The 16,902-nt window shown below is 32.9% G+C and overlaps 1 protein-coding gene across 3 annotated transcripts; it reads left to right on the top strand.

Annotated features, from left to right (window-relative positions):
- The first annotated feature begins 687 nt into the window (after positions 1 to 687).
- On the top strand, positions 688 to 16,510 carry LOC106069890 (DNA replication licensing factor mcm4-A). 3 transcript variants are annotated; one of them, XM_013229657.2, is made up of 18 exons: positions 688 to 825; positions 2,996 to 3,110; positions 3,644 to 3,679; positions 4,586 to 4,741; positions 4,859 to 5,028; positions 5,124 to 5,327; positions 6,757 to 6,991; positions 7,572 to 7,814; positions 8,603 to 8,834; positions 9,026 to 9,117; positions 9,222 to 9,324; positions 11,164 to 11,340; positions 12,427 to 12,520; positions 12,771 to 12,925; positions 13,185 to 13,302; positions 13,882 to 14,123; positions 14,860 to 15,070; positions 15,837 to 16,510. In XM_013229657.2, exons 2-18 carry the CDS (start codon positions 3,011 to 3,013, stop codon positions 15,933 to 15,935), a joined length of 2,667 nt encoding a protein of 888 aa, XP_013085111.2. In that variant the 5' UTR covers positions 688 to 825; positions 2,996 to 3,010; the 3' UTR covers positions 15,936 to 16,510. The 3 variants fall into 3 exon arrangements, with proteins under 3 accessions (XP_013085111.2, XP_013085112.2, XP_055891042.1); XM_013229658.2 differs by having other exon boundaries at positions 788 to 933; XM_056035067.1 differs by having other exon boundaries at positions 805 to 928.
- The last annotated feature ends 392 nt before the right edge of the window (positions 16,511 to 16,902 follow it).

Here is a 16,902-nt window from a genome sequence, read left to right as displayed (position 1 = left end):
GCTTTACGTCTCCATGTCCGGAGTCTGTTGTCTCTAAATCATCAGGGCACCCTACTCGTGGTCTTCCTTTGGGTCATCTGCCTTTTGTTTTTTTGCCGGTGAACAATCTTTGCTCTTCTGTTCTCTGACATTATTTCGAGGTGACCAACCCAACGTAATATGTTCCTTTTTATTTCCGTCATTATGGAGGAAGTCTTTATACAGCTGGTATAGTTTTCTTTTGAGTAGGCTATATGTGTTCGGTTGCCTACCGCTCGGCGCTAGTCGTTCCTTTACTTCTGACATTAGGTCATTTTTTGATTGTATACTAAAAATCCATAAATATGCGCTACTTAATCACTATAAAGTCGTTAAAAAGCTCATTATGTCCGACAGCACGCAGTAATGCCCACAATACGGCCCACAAGCCATGTCCAGCTTGTGATGCGATGTTATCTGGCCCACAGAAGTAACGTCTGTATTAATAAGATAAGATAAGACACAATGCATTATGAAGCCACCATAGACGTTTATAGAGATCTATGTCTATGGAAGCCACCGAGATCCATTTTTTATGTGTGCCACTTGGCATTCTACGTAGTCGTAAAATATATTTATAAAATTGTTTTAATTATTTATTATTGATTTTATCAAACTATTAATATAGTTTATATATATTTTTTTCCCTTCACAAAAATTACAAAATGACGTAGAATTATAGATATATTCAATTTAATTTCCAGCTTTAAAAAATAAATAAAGGTGTTCTGATCACGTGGGTATCTATTTTTATCTGAATTCGCGGGAAACTCTACGCGGCTTCATGACTTTATCCTAATTAATCTGGTACGATATCAACAAAAAGCTATTAGCTTTATTATTATTATTTTATGTATAATTATAAATTATTGTTTGGATACATTTTAACTTCACACCTCTTTTCGAAGTTGTAAGGTATCTTATTTAAATCTAAGCTTTAGTTAGATTCTAGTTCTAGTAAATATACTCTAAATTACTAAATTGCACTGAATTACAGACTGGTAACAGACGTTCCTTGTCTCACTACACTAGTCTCACTAGATCTAGATATCTAGTCACTACTGAGACACTACTGACACTAGTCTCAGACAGTCACAGTCAGTGACTCTGAGTGAGTTATGACAACTTTTATGACTAGACTCTAGTCTATATGAGTTACAGTATGACTATGAGTTGAGTTCCTAACTACTAGACTACTAATAATAAATGGCTCTAAATCAACACTGATAACAGTAAACTCAGGAGTCAGGTGTACCTCAAGAAACAGTCTTGGGTCCACTACTATTTTTAATTTACATAAATGATTTACCAAATTGCATTACTTCAGGAACAAAAGTCAGATTATTTGCAGACGATTGCTGCATAATATATAGAACAATAAAAACAACACAAGACACAGATATTTTACAAAGAGAGTTAGATGAAATGGGAATCAAATTGAAGCATGTCTTTCCACCCAGAAAAATGTCATTGTTAAGAGTAACAAAAAAACTAAAACAAATTAATTCCACTTATCTCATTCATGGCAAACCAGTAACACAGACTAAAAACGCAAAATACCTAGGTGTTATAATAAATGAAAAACTGTCATGGAATCCACATATTGATGAAACTACAAAAAAATCAAAGCATTAGGATTTATCAAAAGAAATTTCTATAAATCAAATAAGAACATAAAACTAAAATGTTATTTAACCTTGGTTAGGCCAATAATAGAATATGCATCCTCCGTTTGGGACCCCTCAACTCAAGAAAACATTAAGAAACTGGAACAGACACAAATTGACAAAATAGAGCAGTGAGATTCATAACAAACGAGTATTCACATTTGACTAGAGTAACACCTTTAGTAAAATCACTAAATTTAGAAAGCCTTCAGGACAGAAGGCTCAAAAGTAAAGTAGCAATCATACATAAAACACTGAACCATAATCTTCAAATACAAAAACAAAATTTAATAAAATACTCTGAAAGACACAAAGATAAAGGCACATTCCTCGTCCCATATGCTAGGACAAATTTGTACAAATACTCCTTCTTCCCTAGTGCTATTAGAGCATGGAATGAGTTGCCTGAGCTAGCCAGGAAAACCAGTGACTTGGCAGAATTTAAGTCATTGGTTAATATGCATGACTAAATGATAGTAAATGCATGACGCGTAGGACCTAATCATCTTCTTTTTTGAAGTAACGTCTGTATTATATAAGATAAGATAGACTCTAGATCTAACTAGTAACTTCCTCTTTCACTCTTTCATTCATTGCCTCTTCCAGAGAGTCAAAGTGACACCTGACGTAATTATTCTATTTCTAGTTAATCAAGATCTAGATTCTAGACTAGTTACTTTACTTTTACTAGATCTAGTTACCTAGAATCTGGATTATAACACTTAAAATTAAATAGATTATGTGGGCTTCACTACTAGATCTAGAATCTAGATCTAATACTAATAGTACTATAGTAAACTATAGTGTCTATATAGTTAATATAGTCACTAGGATAAAGTTTTAGATCAGTAGCATCACATGATTGCTGCAAGCTGCCTAATTCATTGGTGCTGATTGCTGGCTCATAGATTTTCCTCCCTCAGGCTGTTTGTGGGTATAGCGAGTATTATAGTATCTAGCCTCAAGGCAGTTGGGGGTTGGGTTGGATTCAGTTTTCCTTTTCATGAGTCAGTGATCATTGAGTGGGTAGCCAGCCAAATCTAACAAGCCCCTCCTGCCTGAAACTTACCTATTATTAGTTTATGATTTATGCCTATTATGGGTCAGTTTCTCACCTTTTGCCCCTTATCCTGTTAGTGTTATGTATGAAAGTAGTATGATTATAAAGTTAAAGGTCTAGAAAACACAATGCACAGACTTGTATATAATTATTTAACATTTCTAACAGACTAGATGCCATGATGTAGCATATATTAAAAAAAAATTATATATTTTTTGTACTGATGTAAAATGTAATTTATCTTAAACAGTAAACATACAGAAAGATGTCATCATCAAATGCATCTACCCCTAGACGAAGTAAGCGAAGTCGCACCTCAGAAGCAGGTAGCCCTGACAGTAAAGACAGTAATGAAGTCAGGACACGTAGGTTTAAGTTTTCTCTATTGGATCTAAGATTTTAGATACGAATTTCAATATATATAAAGAATAATTAAAGTTGCAGTTTTTCTCTAATTTTATTTCTTTTAAATTAGTAAACAATGTTGGGAAATAATAATAATATATACATATGATATTTTATATTTGAATGTTTTTCTAATTAGCTAAAAAATGTCTCTCTATAGACAGATAGTCTTTATCACTAGATTATTTGTGAGTTAGGGTCCTTTAGAATGAAATGTAATGATCAGCCACTAATTTTATATTATAAACCTCAATAAAATATGTCTGAAGCGCTAGCATAAATTGTTTGCTTGGGTTCTTTTTTGACACTTTCACTAAAATGTCTGATCACGCTATTAGCAATTGTGTGCCTAGAGCCTTGGTCAACACTATTAATAAATTGTTCACAATGAATCAACATAAGGGTTTAGTTCAAGGGTCAAATGGTGACAATTATTACTTAATTAAATTGGCCTGTTAATATTAGTAAACCTCTTTTCAACATCTATTTACAGCTACAAGACGGTCCTCAAGAGCCTCGACTGCAACACGTAAGTGAAATTATTTTTTCGTAATATAGTATAAATCATGATGAGGCTTGAAAGTTTCTTCTATTTTTAGTGGGAAATTAAAGTAAAACTATACAAAGCCTTTTTAGACACGTTCAAAATACGATTGTTTTTCCTCTTTTTTTTTTTTTTTTTTTTTTTTAGAATGTATTAAAATATAAATGACATTTAATTTAAAGCTTGTAAAATCAAGCCCTACAAATTGAAATAATTAATTAGTAATATTTTTCAACTTAAGATGAAATTTTGATATAGTGAATTTTTTTTTTTACTTTTTAGAATCTTATAATAAATCTGTGATAAGAAATATTTTTACCCATTTTTTTTTGTTTAGTTTTTAACTTTCTCAATGCGCTATGATCCTATCTCTTGTTGAGACCAGTTGGAAAGGGTGAGGAAGGAAGGGGTATCTTGGTGAATGTTAACCTGATTGTTGTTTTTTTTAATGCATAAAAAAAAATGATGTTCACTAAGGGTTCAAGATTCCTCAAGGGGACTAATTCAACTTATACCATCATATCTATCAAGTATGATTTCTTTCCCTTGTTCACGATTCTAAACAAAATAATTGTGTAAACCAATAGTTAATTAATTGATTAATTATTTATTTTTATTGATTCATGTGTTGTCTGGAAAAAGAAATAATTTTGCAAAATTTCAGTTATATCAGAGATGTGGTGTGGGAGAAATAATGTGTAAAATGCACATAGTATAGGTAATATTTTAAAATACGTTGTCTACATAATTATTTAAAAAAACAGTGAAAAACTATTTTATGTTAAAAGAAATGTAAAACTGACTTCATATCACATCTCCATGTTTTGCTCTCCACCTCCCACCCCCCTTTGTTGTATAAATCTTTAAGCTAAACTTAAATGTTTTTATCAGCCACAAGGTCAAGTGCAAGGAAAGCAAAAGAAGGAAATGAATTTTCTTCCCCTCCATCACAAAGGCGCAGAGTTGAGCCTTCGTCTGATATTGGCCCTTTGGACTCATCTTCTGTCGCAGCTGGGGATGAGTCATTTGTCACCAGTCCCAGAGGAGGTTAGTTTTACAATTTTTAATAAAGTTAATATGTGGTAAATATTTGTTATGTTGTTTTTTTTTATCCCAAATTTTAAATGTTTTGGGGGTTCAAATATGTAAACTATCTTGCCACAGCTATGCCTGCTAGTGAAATAGATCTCAGCTCACCACTTAATTATGGCACCCCTGGATCACTGAGTGGTGGAACACCTGGTCCTGGCGCCACACCAATCAGACACCGCCCTGACGTAAGAAGTGACAGAAAGCTCCGCCAAGTGGCAATAGGTGGTGCTGATCCTCCATCAGTAAGTACTAATAAAATAATTGTATAATATAGTCCATTTTTTAAATACATTTTTCAAATTGGTTTTGTTGATAATCAATTATTCTATAACAACAGGAGACAGACCGCAGTGAGGCAGGTAGCGATTTGGCTAGTGCTGGACCGCAGCTGGTTATCTGGGGCACAGATGTTGTGGTCAGTCATTGTAAGCTCAAGTTTCGTAGTTTTATCAGCCGCTATGTTGATAGGAGCATGGCAGATGATGAGCGTTTCTCTGGCATGGATGTGGATCAACCATATTATACCCAGAGATTAGATGAGGTAATGTTATTTTTTTATTTGGTCTGTATCATTCATGTAAAGTGAAGCATCTTTTTAGACCTTGCAATCAATGAGGAAGATGATGTAAAGGTTGTCTGTTTTTGTGGCCCACAGTTAACCACTCTAATTGAAGGCGGTAGTGCAAGAAGGTGGTTAAGTCACATTTTTATGAAAGTTGAGTTAGTTACAAATAGTCACCAGGATTCTCTGTGCACATTCTGACTAAACTTCCCATCTGTTGAAGTGTAGATATGTGTACATAGTGCCATTGAAAAATGTACATGTGATTGCCCTGTCCATCCTTAGCCATTTTATGCATGAAACTGCATGGAAATGACCACCTTATTGCACTGATTGGTGTTAAGAAAAGGAACACAATTTACCTGTTAAACTTCTGTATTGGTTTTAGCCTTTTAAGATAATATAACATAACATGTTACAATATTTTAGCTCAGAGTAGACTCGTATATAAAGAATTATTATGAGCATATTATCTCTTTCAATAAAAAAATAAATTATGGAGAATTGCCCCAGATTCCTAAGATAGCACAGTGGAAAATTGCCAATACTGGAAACACTAAATTTTAGTTCATAACCCTACAAGAACCAAATATAAAAAATAATGTGTTTTGCCATTTTTCTTAAATTGATCAAATTGTTACTTGACCATCTTCTTGATCCTGGCCCTTCAATTTTCCAAACAAACTTAAGACCCTCAAAAAAACAACTCTATGAAAGTGTTATTATTTCATGGATCTAGGCCATGTTTACAGAGACAAGATCGAAAGGATCTAGATCTAATTTTAAGAACTACACTTTGCACATATATTTTTTTACTTTGACACATGAAATTATAAAATACTGATTTCATTATTTAATAAAATTAACCTTCAAATGTGTGTTTTAAAAGCATTTTTACATAAATTCTTTCCTTATATCTGCGACTTTAGACGTCCTGACATACTTTATAATCCCCTTCTGTTAACAAATCGGGTAAACCTTTTTTAATTGTGCTTTATATCCTATTCATCTCCCACTACTTTCATTTTTATTGCTAAAGTTATCTCTATTCGCTTTTAACCAATCAGGTAAATTCATTTCCATAGTATTTTATATTTGATATGGATGTGAACCCTTTTTTGCAAAACTACTTTTATTTTTGTGGCGAAAGAGAAAAACTTGAAAGGAACATTAGCTAAGTTTGACATAGATATAAATCCGATCCACTAGTTTAATAATAACACAAACTAAGGCCCGCAGGCCGGAGGTAATGTCCTGCTAGTGTATATATATATATAATATGTCTAGACATTGCAGTGCTTGGGATTTAATATACTTTTCATCTTAGTGAAATTTCCATATAAACAAATAAATTGAATTTTTAAAGACATAAAAAAATATCTCATTGATATTTTAAACTTATTTTTAGATCAATGTTATCGGTGAGCCTTTCTTGAATGTCAACTGTGCACACCTCAAAGAGTATGATGCTGACTTGTATCGTCAGCTAGTCTCTTATCCCCAAGAAGTGATTCCAACCTTTGACATGGCTGTCAATGAAATGTTCTTTGAGCGATTCCCTAATGCCACAATGGAGCATCAGATCCAAGTCAGACCCTATAATGCTGAGCATACTAAGAACATGAGAGGACTAAACCCAGAAGGTTTGTTTTAAAATGGTTTAGGTATTTTATATGTTTAAAATTCTGTAAGCTACCATTTCAGAAAACATGAAAAGGACCAAGATGCCTGTGTGTAGTCGCTGAATTAACTTTTTATGTTGTGTCTGTTCTATTTATGTGTATGTTTCTGATGTGTTGTTTTTATATGAGAAAAGAGTCCTTGTAATCACAACAAATTTCCGTAAGGATCAATAAAGCAGTCTTAGTCTTAGTCTTCATTTATATTTGATTTAAAAGAAATAGTTGAATCCAGTTAATCAGACCACGTAAAGATGTGATCATTTTGGTCCTAATAAATGGCTGGTCCAATCAAGTGGTTTCAACTTAAAATATATTTTGTTTCGGTACCTTAGGTTCGATCTGGATTAAGGGTATGGTTGATTAACCAGATTCTGCTGTATTCTTCCTTATAACTTAAGTTCTTCACATATTGGGGAGAAGGGAGATAAATATTAATTCAGCAATAAAAGTTGTCAATCCATCCATCTTATTCTTAGCATCCGTAAAGAATGTGTATGATCCTTAATATTTCTATTGATTAATTTTAAACTTTAACTTTCAGACATTGACCAACTGATAACTGTCAGCGGCATGGTGATCAGAACATCTTCCCTCATTCCTGAAATGCGTGAAGCATTCTTCCAATGCCACGTTTGCCAGAACACCACCACCGTAGAGATTGACCGCGGCAGGATAGCTGAGCCCACCCTTTGCACCCACTGTAACACCAAATTCTCATACCAGATGGTCCACAACAGGTCACAGTTCTCTGACAAACAAATGATCAAAATGCAGGAATCGCCCGGTAAGTAAATATGATGTCAGTAAATCTAATGTCAATTCTAGGTGTTGATTGACAGGCATTTTGTCTGACCCCAAGCAAATGTCATCAAACCCTTTATTGATTCTTTACATTGCCTTATATAAAATTATCAGCTGATATCCATTGGTACCTCTTTTTTTTTTGTTAAGCATTATAACATTTGTATAAACCAATCAAGCATTGCTTTGTGAAATGACTTTTAATTACACCTATGTTATAAATCTTGCTCTCTGCACCAAATGCGCAGTTTTGCGTGACAAAAGATTTATTTTTACAAAGATTATATAATTTTAATTTCATTGTATTGTTTCATGCTTTGTTAGGGCCAATGAATAATTGTGAGAAAGGGAAGTAGGAGAAAAAACTTTTACAAAATTTGTCTGTCTGGTACATGAAACAATACAAAAAATTAAACAGTTAATTAACTGATTAGTGGTATTGAATTAACATTATATGTTACAGTACTGAGAGATATGGATAATAATGTGCATTTTTGTCCCTTAGTCTTTTAAGTAATATTTTTTATATTTTGCTTGTTAAATTCTATTTTGTGGTGTCCACACTATCACGCATTTCTTGTGGATAACTAAAACTGATTGTCAGGCCACATAGATATAGCACCTTTTATTTTGTTCTGGTTAAAGAAACAGTCCCATTTCAATTCCCCTGCATTATGAGCCAATAGCTCTTAGAGGGGTCTTTTGGTATATTCTTATTATATATAATCTTAAGTTTACATATTTTTTATTTTATTTTAATGTTTTTGTTAGAGGACATGCCTCCTGGACAGACACCTCACACAGTTATAATGTACGCTCACAATGACCTGGTGGATCATGTCCAGCCTGGTGACCGCATCACTGTGACTGGAATATATCGGGCAGTTCCTCTGCGTGTCAACCCTCGCATGCGTAATGTCAAATCAGTCTACAAAACACACATTGACGTAGTTCACTTTAGAAAATTGGACGTCAAACGACTGAATGAGCCTGTTGAAGATGGGTAGGTCCTAATCTTTCTTAAAAATTCTTTTATTAACCTAATCTAAATGTTATTTTGTTTATATTGCAATATTTCGCCCATATATGGCATAAAAAATTTAGATTTAAACCTTTTATTCAAATTTTTAAAAAATTCTTACATGAGAATAGAGTTAACAGACTTTTTTAAAATATGAATATTTCTACTTCTAGCAAAGTCTTACAAATGAGTGAAGAAAGAATAGAGATGGTGAAAAATCTGTCCAAGAAACCTGATATTTATGAGCGGTTAGCAAGAGCTATAGGTAGAAAAACCTGTTTTGTTTGTGCTGACTAATTATTACAATGAATTCATTAGCATAAATAGATTTAGTTAAAGTTGAATTTAATTATTTCTTATGATCTTTAGGTCCAAGCATTTATGAGAATGAAGATATTAAGAAAGGATTATTGCTTCAGTTGTTTGGAGGAAATAGAAAAGATTTTACAAACACAGGTCGAGGGAAATTCAGGTATAAAAAAAAACCAGTTTAGCTCAGATTGAATTTTTTTAAAAAATTCTTTCCCAGTGGTGCTACAGGGTCATGGCCTACATCAAAACGTCTTTTCATGCTGATCTCTTTGAGTTTTTTGTCTTCATGCTTGAACACTTGTTGTAGATTTCCCTCAACAACATCTAACATTTTATTTGTGGTCTACTTTTTGGTCACCTGCTATTGGTTTGCTTTTTTACCTTTCTTTTTACCATACTTCTATTCAAGTCACAACTTCATAGAACCTTCAGGAACCTGGATGCGTATCATGGATCTCAAAAACATCTCAAATGATTTTCCTAGAAACAGTTGATGTATACTGCTGAGAAAAGAATTACTAGCTCGTTGGCCACATGGGCAGGGACATAGTTTGACAGTTATAATTTTTCAAAGTAAAAAAAAAAATAAATGTAAATTTGGCTTGAGAACTAGACTTAGATCTAGAGCCAAAATTGGTTTTGAAAGGACTAATGCGTTTGGGAATTTACTAATGTAAGTCATTATTAATTCAAGAGTATAGTAAATTAATATTCAAGTAAATTTTGCACATTGTCTTCTAAGTCTTAGATTTAAAGGCCTATCATTGGAATTATTCAATAATTAAAAAAAAAACATTGCATAGTCATCCGTAGTGTATCAATATTATGCGATAACTGAATAAATTTAAAGTTGCTTCAAGTTTACTAAAAGATTATCTAAGCTTTACTTATAATTTTACATAAATGTAATATAGATTACACCTAGATTCTGGATCTAGAAGTCTAGGTCTAGTGTTAGATCTAGATGTCCATAAAATGAAAATACGAATAAATAATCGCACAAAAATGCATTGCCTACTGTCCGAATCAGTAACATTGTACCTTCATTCAGCAGATGGAGACAAAATAACTGGTTTAATACCTTATTTGAACCAAATATTTTTTAAATTTTCTAAAAATGATTTTATATTTCAAGTTTTATAATGGCGGTATTGTTTTTTGTATGAAATGTATTTTTAAAAATGTTTTTCTTGTTTCTAAAATGTTTCATCCAGTTTTATTTAGTATGGTTCTGTATATTTTCATAAGAATTCTCTTTTCCCAAGTATTTAGCAAATGTTTTCTGTTGTATTTTGTCTGTGTCCAGGTTTCACTTACATAACTACTGGTCTTATACTTTTTTCCTTGCTTCAGTTATAAACGTTGAAAATGACTTTTAAAAACTATAAAAGTGGGTCCTTTCTTTGTACAAGTTAAGATTTTATTATTAAACATATTGTTACATTTCTCTTATTATCAGGCCTTCTGTAAACATTGCTAAACACAACACATCAAGAACTTGACAACAAGGCTCCAAATAATCTGGTACTTTAATAATGGTCAATTAAATCAGCCAATATGACACAATTGGCAACACAATAAACTACTACTACAGTACTGAACTCTACTGTCTCTATTTCTTCCTGGACTCGTACATAACACTTGAGGTCTCGACCATGACCGACTTCAACAGTCCCAGTGTCAACGCTCTCCAGTCTTGAACTGCCGTTTCTTACACACTGTGTCTCTGGTCTGCGCAGGCTTATGATCAGATGACCATAACACTCGTCATATTTGCGTGCAAAATTCATACCAGTACTGTCCTTTGTCTATCGACAGCCCTTGACCTGTGTGTTGGCCTGAGTCGTGTGTGTCAGTAGGCCGCACACACATTAACCCTTTTGTGCCGCCAATAGGGTTATAACAATATATTGAGATATTTTGTTAAATAGAAGTTAAGATGATATTAGTACAGAAAAGTTTTGATTATAAATAACTTACCAACCTTTTTTTTTTCCAGAGCTGAACTTAATATCTTACTGTGTGGGGACCCAGGTACAAGCAAGTCTCAGTTTCTTCAATATGTACACCATCTTGTTCCTCGTGGTCAGTACACCTCTGGCAAGGGTTCCAGTGCTGTTGGTCTGACTGCTTATGTGACCAAAGACCCAGAGACAAGACAGCTGGTACTGCAGACGTAAGTGCATCTTCTATTTAAATTATTTTTAAAAATTTTCCTTTTTTCAATTTGAAGTAGGTTATATAGGGTGACTTCTGAAACATGACTTCTGTTTTTCTGAGTTTTATTGTTAAACCAAGCAGTTCAGAGTTCTTGAACATCTTTCATTAGAGATGTCTGCATTCCATCATTTTATGATGGCAAGACCGCACTATGAAATAGCGATGTTCTTGTGAATGCTGTTGTGGACATTATAGAGGGACTGCTTATAGCTTGGCAGCTAAGGCTGGGTATCACAACTTTAATAACAGAATAGAGTTATGAAAAAACGTAAAATATTGTCATGAACAACTTCAAAATAAACAAATTTGTTTATACATTTCAAAAGTATATAGTTGTTGTTTTTTTCTTTGAATTACTGTTAAAAATGTTAATGGACACATCATGATATGAAAGTGAATCTTAATTAAGAACTAAAGGCTGAAAGGTTAGACTTAGTTTTTTTGAATAAATAGCTTGTTATGATGTTAACAGGTATTTAGTGCAGAGAGAAAGATACATCACATAAGTCTAATTAAAAGTCATTTCAAATAGCAATGTTTGATTGGTATTATACAAATGTTATAATGCTTAACCAAACACTGAGGTACCAATGGATATCAGCTGATAATTCTATAGAAGGCAATGTAAAAATCCAACATAGGGTTTGACAACATATTGGGTTCAGACAATTAAAATGCCTGTCAAGCAAAACCTACAATTGACATTAGATTTACTTACCTGGTGATTCCTGCATTTTGATCTTTTGTTTGTCAGAGAACTGTGACCTGTTGTGGATCATCTGGTATGAGAATTTGGTGTTACAGGTAGTTGAAGGGTTATAAAGCCCTGAATGAAATTTTGTCTCACTATAATGTACTGATTCGTTCTGTTACAATGGACAGAGCAATTTTCTTTCGTTAAGTTAGAATGGTGTTTGCCATTGCATATAGCTCTCATTACCTGCCAAAAAAATTTTGCGGAAGTAAATGACATTTTTTTTTATGTAGTAATGATTGCAACAAAAACTTCTTGTCCAACTAAGAACCTAATTATATTTTTCAGAGGTGCTTTGGTGCTTAGTGACAATGGTGTATGCTGTATTGATGAATTTGACAAGATGAATGATAGCACTCGTTCAGTTCTTCATGAAGTTATGGTAATAATAATAACTTTGAATAAAACCCCTAGCTCTATTATTTAGGTTATTGAAGCTGAAACCATATAACGTTTTATCATCTAGAATTCACACATTTTTTTTTCAATATAGATCGATTTTAAAGAAAATAAAAGCTTAGCATATTTTCACGTTTCTTGTGAATGAAAGATAATTTAAGTGACAAATGTAGTTAGTTTTGTAAATGTTGAGGCTGTGTATAATATCATATATAACATGTTTACAATTCTAGGAACAGCAAACTTTGTCTATAGCAAAGGCAGGAATTATTTGCTCTTTGAATGCCAGAACATCAATTTTAGCTGCAGCTAATCCAGTCGAGTCTCAGTGGAATAAAAACAAAACGATCACAGAGAACATTATGTTGCCCCACACACTGTTGTCTAGGTAACAGTTTGTTTTGCCATTCAGACTATTGGCTATCTATAACTTATCAAAATAAATGACTTGATATAAAAGTAAACAAAAACATCTTTAAAAATTTCATCAAATAGTAAAATTCTTTTTATTGAAAAGGACAAGTGGAATACTATGAGAAAACTAATAGTATTTCAGGAACAATTTATCGAGTACTTTTTATGTATTGGAAATCTCTTAACAATAACATGGCAACTCTTAAAATTGCTGATTTGTTTTTCTATTATAGGTTTGATCTTATTTTCCTAATACTGGATCCCCAAGATGAACTGTTTGACAGACGTCTAGCAGGACATTTAGTATCTCTTTACTTCAGGAGTAAAGAAGCTGAGGAAGAGGACAATTTGGTTAGTGGCGATTTTCAAACATGAAAGTTAAAACGCAGTAATCTGCTCTTTGTTTACACTTCGATTATTTAGATCCTGTCTCCTTCTGTCTCGGAAGACAATGTAAGCACCTAGATGAGTCACTGGTTTTGGTTTCGTTTTGAGACAAATATATGTTCTTTATGCAAAAAAAAAATGCAGTAAGTTAGAAAAAAGAATATGAAGAAATGCTGTGATAAAATGAAACCTAAAGGAAAAAAAAAATTTGAAGTTAGCATAATTAATGTCAAGGACACCAAATAGAAATATCACTTTTGTCAACAAGATAATAAAAATTGCTTTATACTGCAATGGAGAGAGCCTTGAAATTCGATTCTACAGTGCTGAAAAGTCCTTTAAAAAAAAATTAAATGATTTCATTACATCCATATTTTGGATGCACCAAAATGCTTGCTATTTATGGAGTTTCCTCAATGTATGAAGATCTTCCTCAATGTATGAAGATCTCCAAACATTGCCTAATTTTTAGTTGTACTTGTTTTCAGAATTTCCTAATTAAACATATGGTTAATTTACAGAATAATTTATTTACTATTTAAGGATATGACCATCTTAAAAGACTACCTGACGTATGCCAAATCTTTCATTCATCCCAAAATTGGAGAAGAGGCTAGCCAAGCGTTTATCCAAGCTTATGTGGAGATGAGAAAAGTTGGCAGCTCAAGAGGTCAAGTGTCAGCCTACCCAAGACAGTTGGAGTCATTGATTCGTCTGGCAGAGGCCCATGCAAGGATGAGGTTGTCAAATGTGGTGGAAGTAGCTGATGTTGAAGAGGCCAGGAGGTAAGCACAAAGATTGGATTAAAACCTGAGTAATGCTTGATTTCTTTCAGCTGACTAATGTTAATCAGAAGCTCTCACCTCTTGTCCTTTCTGAAGGTCCCTCAATATATGTGTCATTGAATCACATTGTAGTGATAGGATGTGCTGTGGCTGAGTAGTAAAGTGCTTGGCTTCAGAACCAGTGTACCAGGTTCGAATCCTGGTGAAGATTGGGTTTAATTTTGGATCTTTGGGTGCCTCTGAGTCCAGCCAACTCTACTGGGTACCTTACATTAGTTGGGGAATAGTAAAGGCGGTTGGTCTTTGGGCTGGCCATATGACACACTCATTAACGGTTGGCCACAGAAACAGATGACCTGTCCTATAGATTGCAACCCGAAAGGGGGTACTGTACTTCTTTTTTTTTTATATGTGTAGTGCCAAACACCCAGTGGCTAGTATCAAAAATTGATACCCTAAAGTTTGAATAAGCAATTTTTAAATTGTTCTTTTACTTACATTAGCATTGAAAAAAAGTTTTATCACTATGCAATTACATTAGCACATGAATATCCATTGGACATTAATAATGATCTTTTTTTGGAATGCTCTAAAAGTTAGTAGAGAATGTCTTGGTTAAAATCTATAGTACACAGGAAAGTAAGAGCATGTCTTGGTTAGCATCTGTAGTACACAGTAAACTTATAACTGATATAATAAATAGCTGCAAGACTTCAATGACTTTTCATCAACCCAGGTTGTATAAGGAGGCTTTGAAGCAGGCAGCTGTAGATCCTTCCACTGGTAAGATTGACATCACCATCCTGACCACTGGCATGAGTGGTGCTGCTCGTAAGAGAAAGGCTGAGGTGGCGGCAGCTCTCAAGAAACTCATCCAGTCGAAAGGCAAAGTTCCAACACTTAAACACCAGAAGTTGTATGAAGATTTCCGTGAAACTTCAGACTTTGTAAGTCAATTTTTTTTTCTCTCTTTTTATGAGTCATTGCTGTCATCGAAAACTAAGACAGATAACACTTGATACCAATAGAGGCTGTTGATTGATGTGCTGGCCAATTTTGGTATTCACATTTATACATCGAATCGTAAATTACGGATAAATAAGAATATAAATAAATAAATACAAATTTAAAAAATACTCGAGCAGAGCTGTGTTTGTTGAGCGCATTAAGGAGACGGAAACCTTATCCCAGATACCCCCTCCCTCCACACACACACACACATAATCACTATGTCCATAAAAGAAATTGGACCATAGCTCACTGTTATAAGCATGAAAGATGCGCTGTAAAGAAATCAATTAAATAAAATATATGTTACCTTGAAATTTATGGGACAGGCGTGTTAGAGCCATTTTCTATCGCAGCACTAAATTTCAGGATTCTTTTAAAGAGTCTTAAAAACCTGAATTATAAACAATTTGCAGTCACGACTATGATTGTAACTCACTGCTGTTGGTTTAACAACCCAAGGCTTCATCATCACTTATTCATTTTATTTTATTTTTTAAATAGAATTAATTCTTAGATTTTGAATTATATAGATTTCATGAACCAAATTAGTTACGTTTGAATTTTATTTATATTTATATAAATCTGCACATATACTTACAGATTTTAAACATTTGTTAAGTTAATTTAAATTTGTAAAAGTTGGATAGATTTTATTATTAATTTCATAAGAAATATAAAGTTTGCTTTTCTTTACTTCTGCAGCCTATCACAAAGGAGATGTTTGATGATGCTCTACGTGAACTTCAGGATGAAGACTTCCTGATTGTAACAAACAAGGTCATCCGACTCTGCTCTGTTTAGTCACCTTTGGTATCACACATTAATCATTGCACAAAGTCTTGTTTTAAAATTTTTGTGAAACATGAATGTCTTATGTGGCAAGTGAGAACTTCAACTTGGTTGTACTGTTATCCTTGTCGAAAGTGTTAGCCCAGTAATTGCTAACAAGTGTATATTTAAATCGATTAATGTTTCGGAGACATTTGTTGGTTTGACTATACTTTTCAATAGTTTTAATATTTTAATTCTGTTAACTAAGATTTTTGTTAACTTCAAACTAGTTTAAAAAATAAACTTGTTTAAGAGTTTGACATTCATACTTAGGATGCAAGATAATATTGTAGAACCTGTATAGTTCAGGATTCATCCATGAAATTGTTTTGTTTATGTAAAATAATGTCAACAGTTATGTATTTTTATCAGTTCAGAAACTTCTTGTAAAACAAATATCTGTGGATTTACTTTACTTTTTGTGGTTCTGCTTTTGGTTAAACACATTTTGTTTATTTGGATGAAATAAAGTTGTACAGAGAAAGTTGTCAGTTGTAGTAAATTTGTTAAATAGGAAACTCATATTACAATAATTTGAAAAAGAAGTGTGTTTGTTTTTAAAGTAAGTAGTACTTTTTATATTACAATTTTAGTTCTTGGAGTTTATTTTGTTTAAATACCGGTAGTTGATTTATTTGGACATCATTAGAAATATATGTTTACAAAGCTTATATCAACTCGCTTTAAAACATTTTACAATTATTCATTGGCATAGACAATACAGGAATCTTTAAAAATAATAATACAAAAACAATTAGTCAATTACTTTTCTCAACAAGGGAAATTAATCCTTCAGTATTCACAGATATGGTTAAATAATAAATATGTAGGGTCTTGTCTCATTAAATAACCGTACACACAATTTCCAATCTCGAATAAGTTGAAATCATTTATTGTACCTAACAAAACATGAATCAATTTAAGAATTTACAAATTA

The sequence above is a fragment of the Biomphalaria glabrata genome, chromosome 7 (genome assembly GCF_947242115.1).
Source record: "Biomphalaria glabrata chromosome 7, xgBioGlab47.1, whole genome shotgun sequence".
Taxonomy (NCBI): Eukaryota; Metazoa; Mollusca; class Gastropoda; family Planorbidae; genus Biomphalaria; species Biomphalaria glabrata.
Note: the sequence above shows the minus strand (reverse complement) of the source record. Positions and strands in the feature narration are given on the sequence as shown.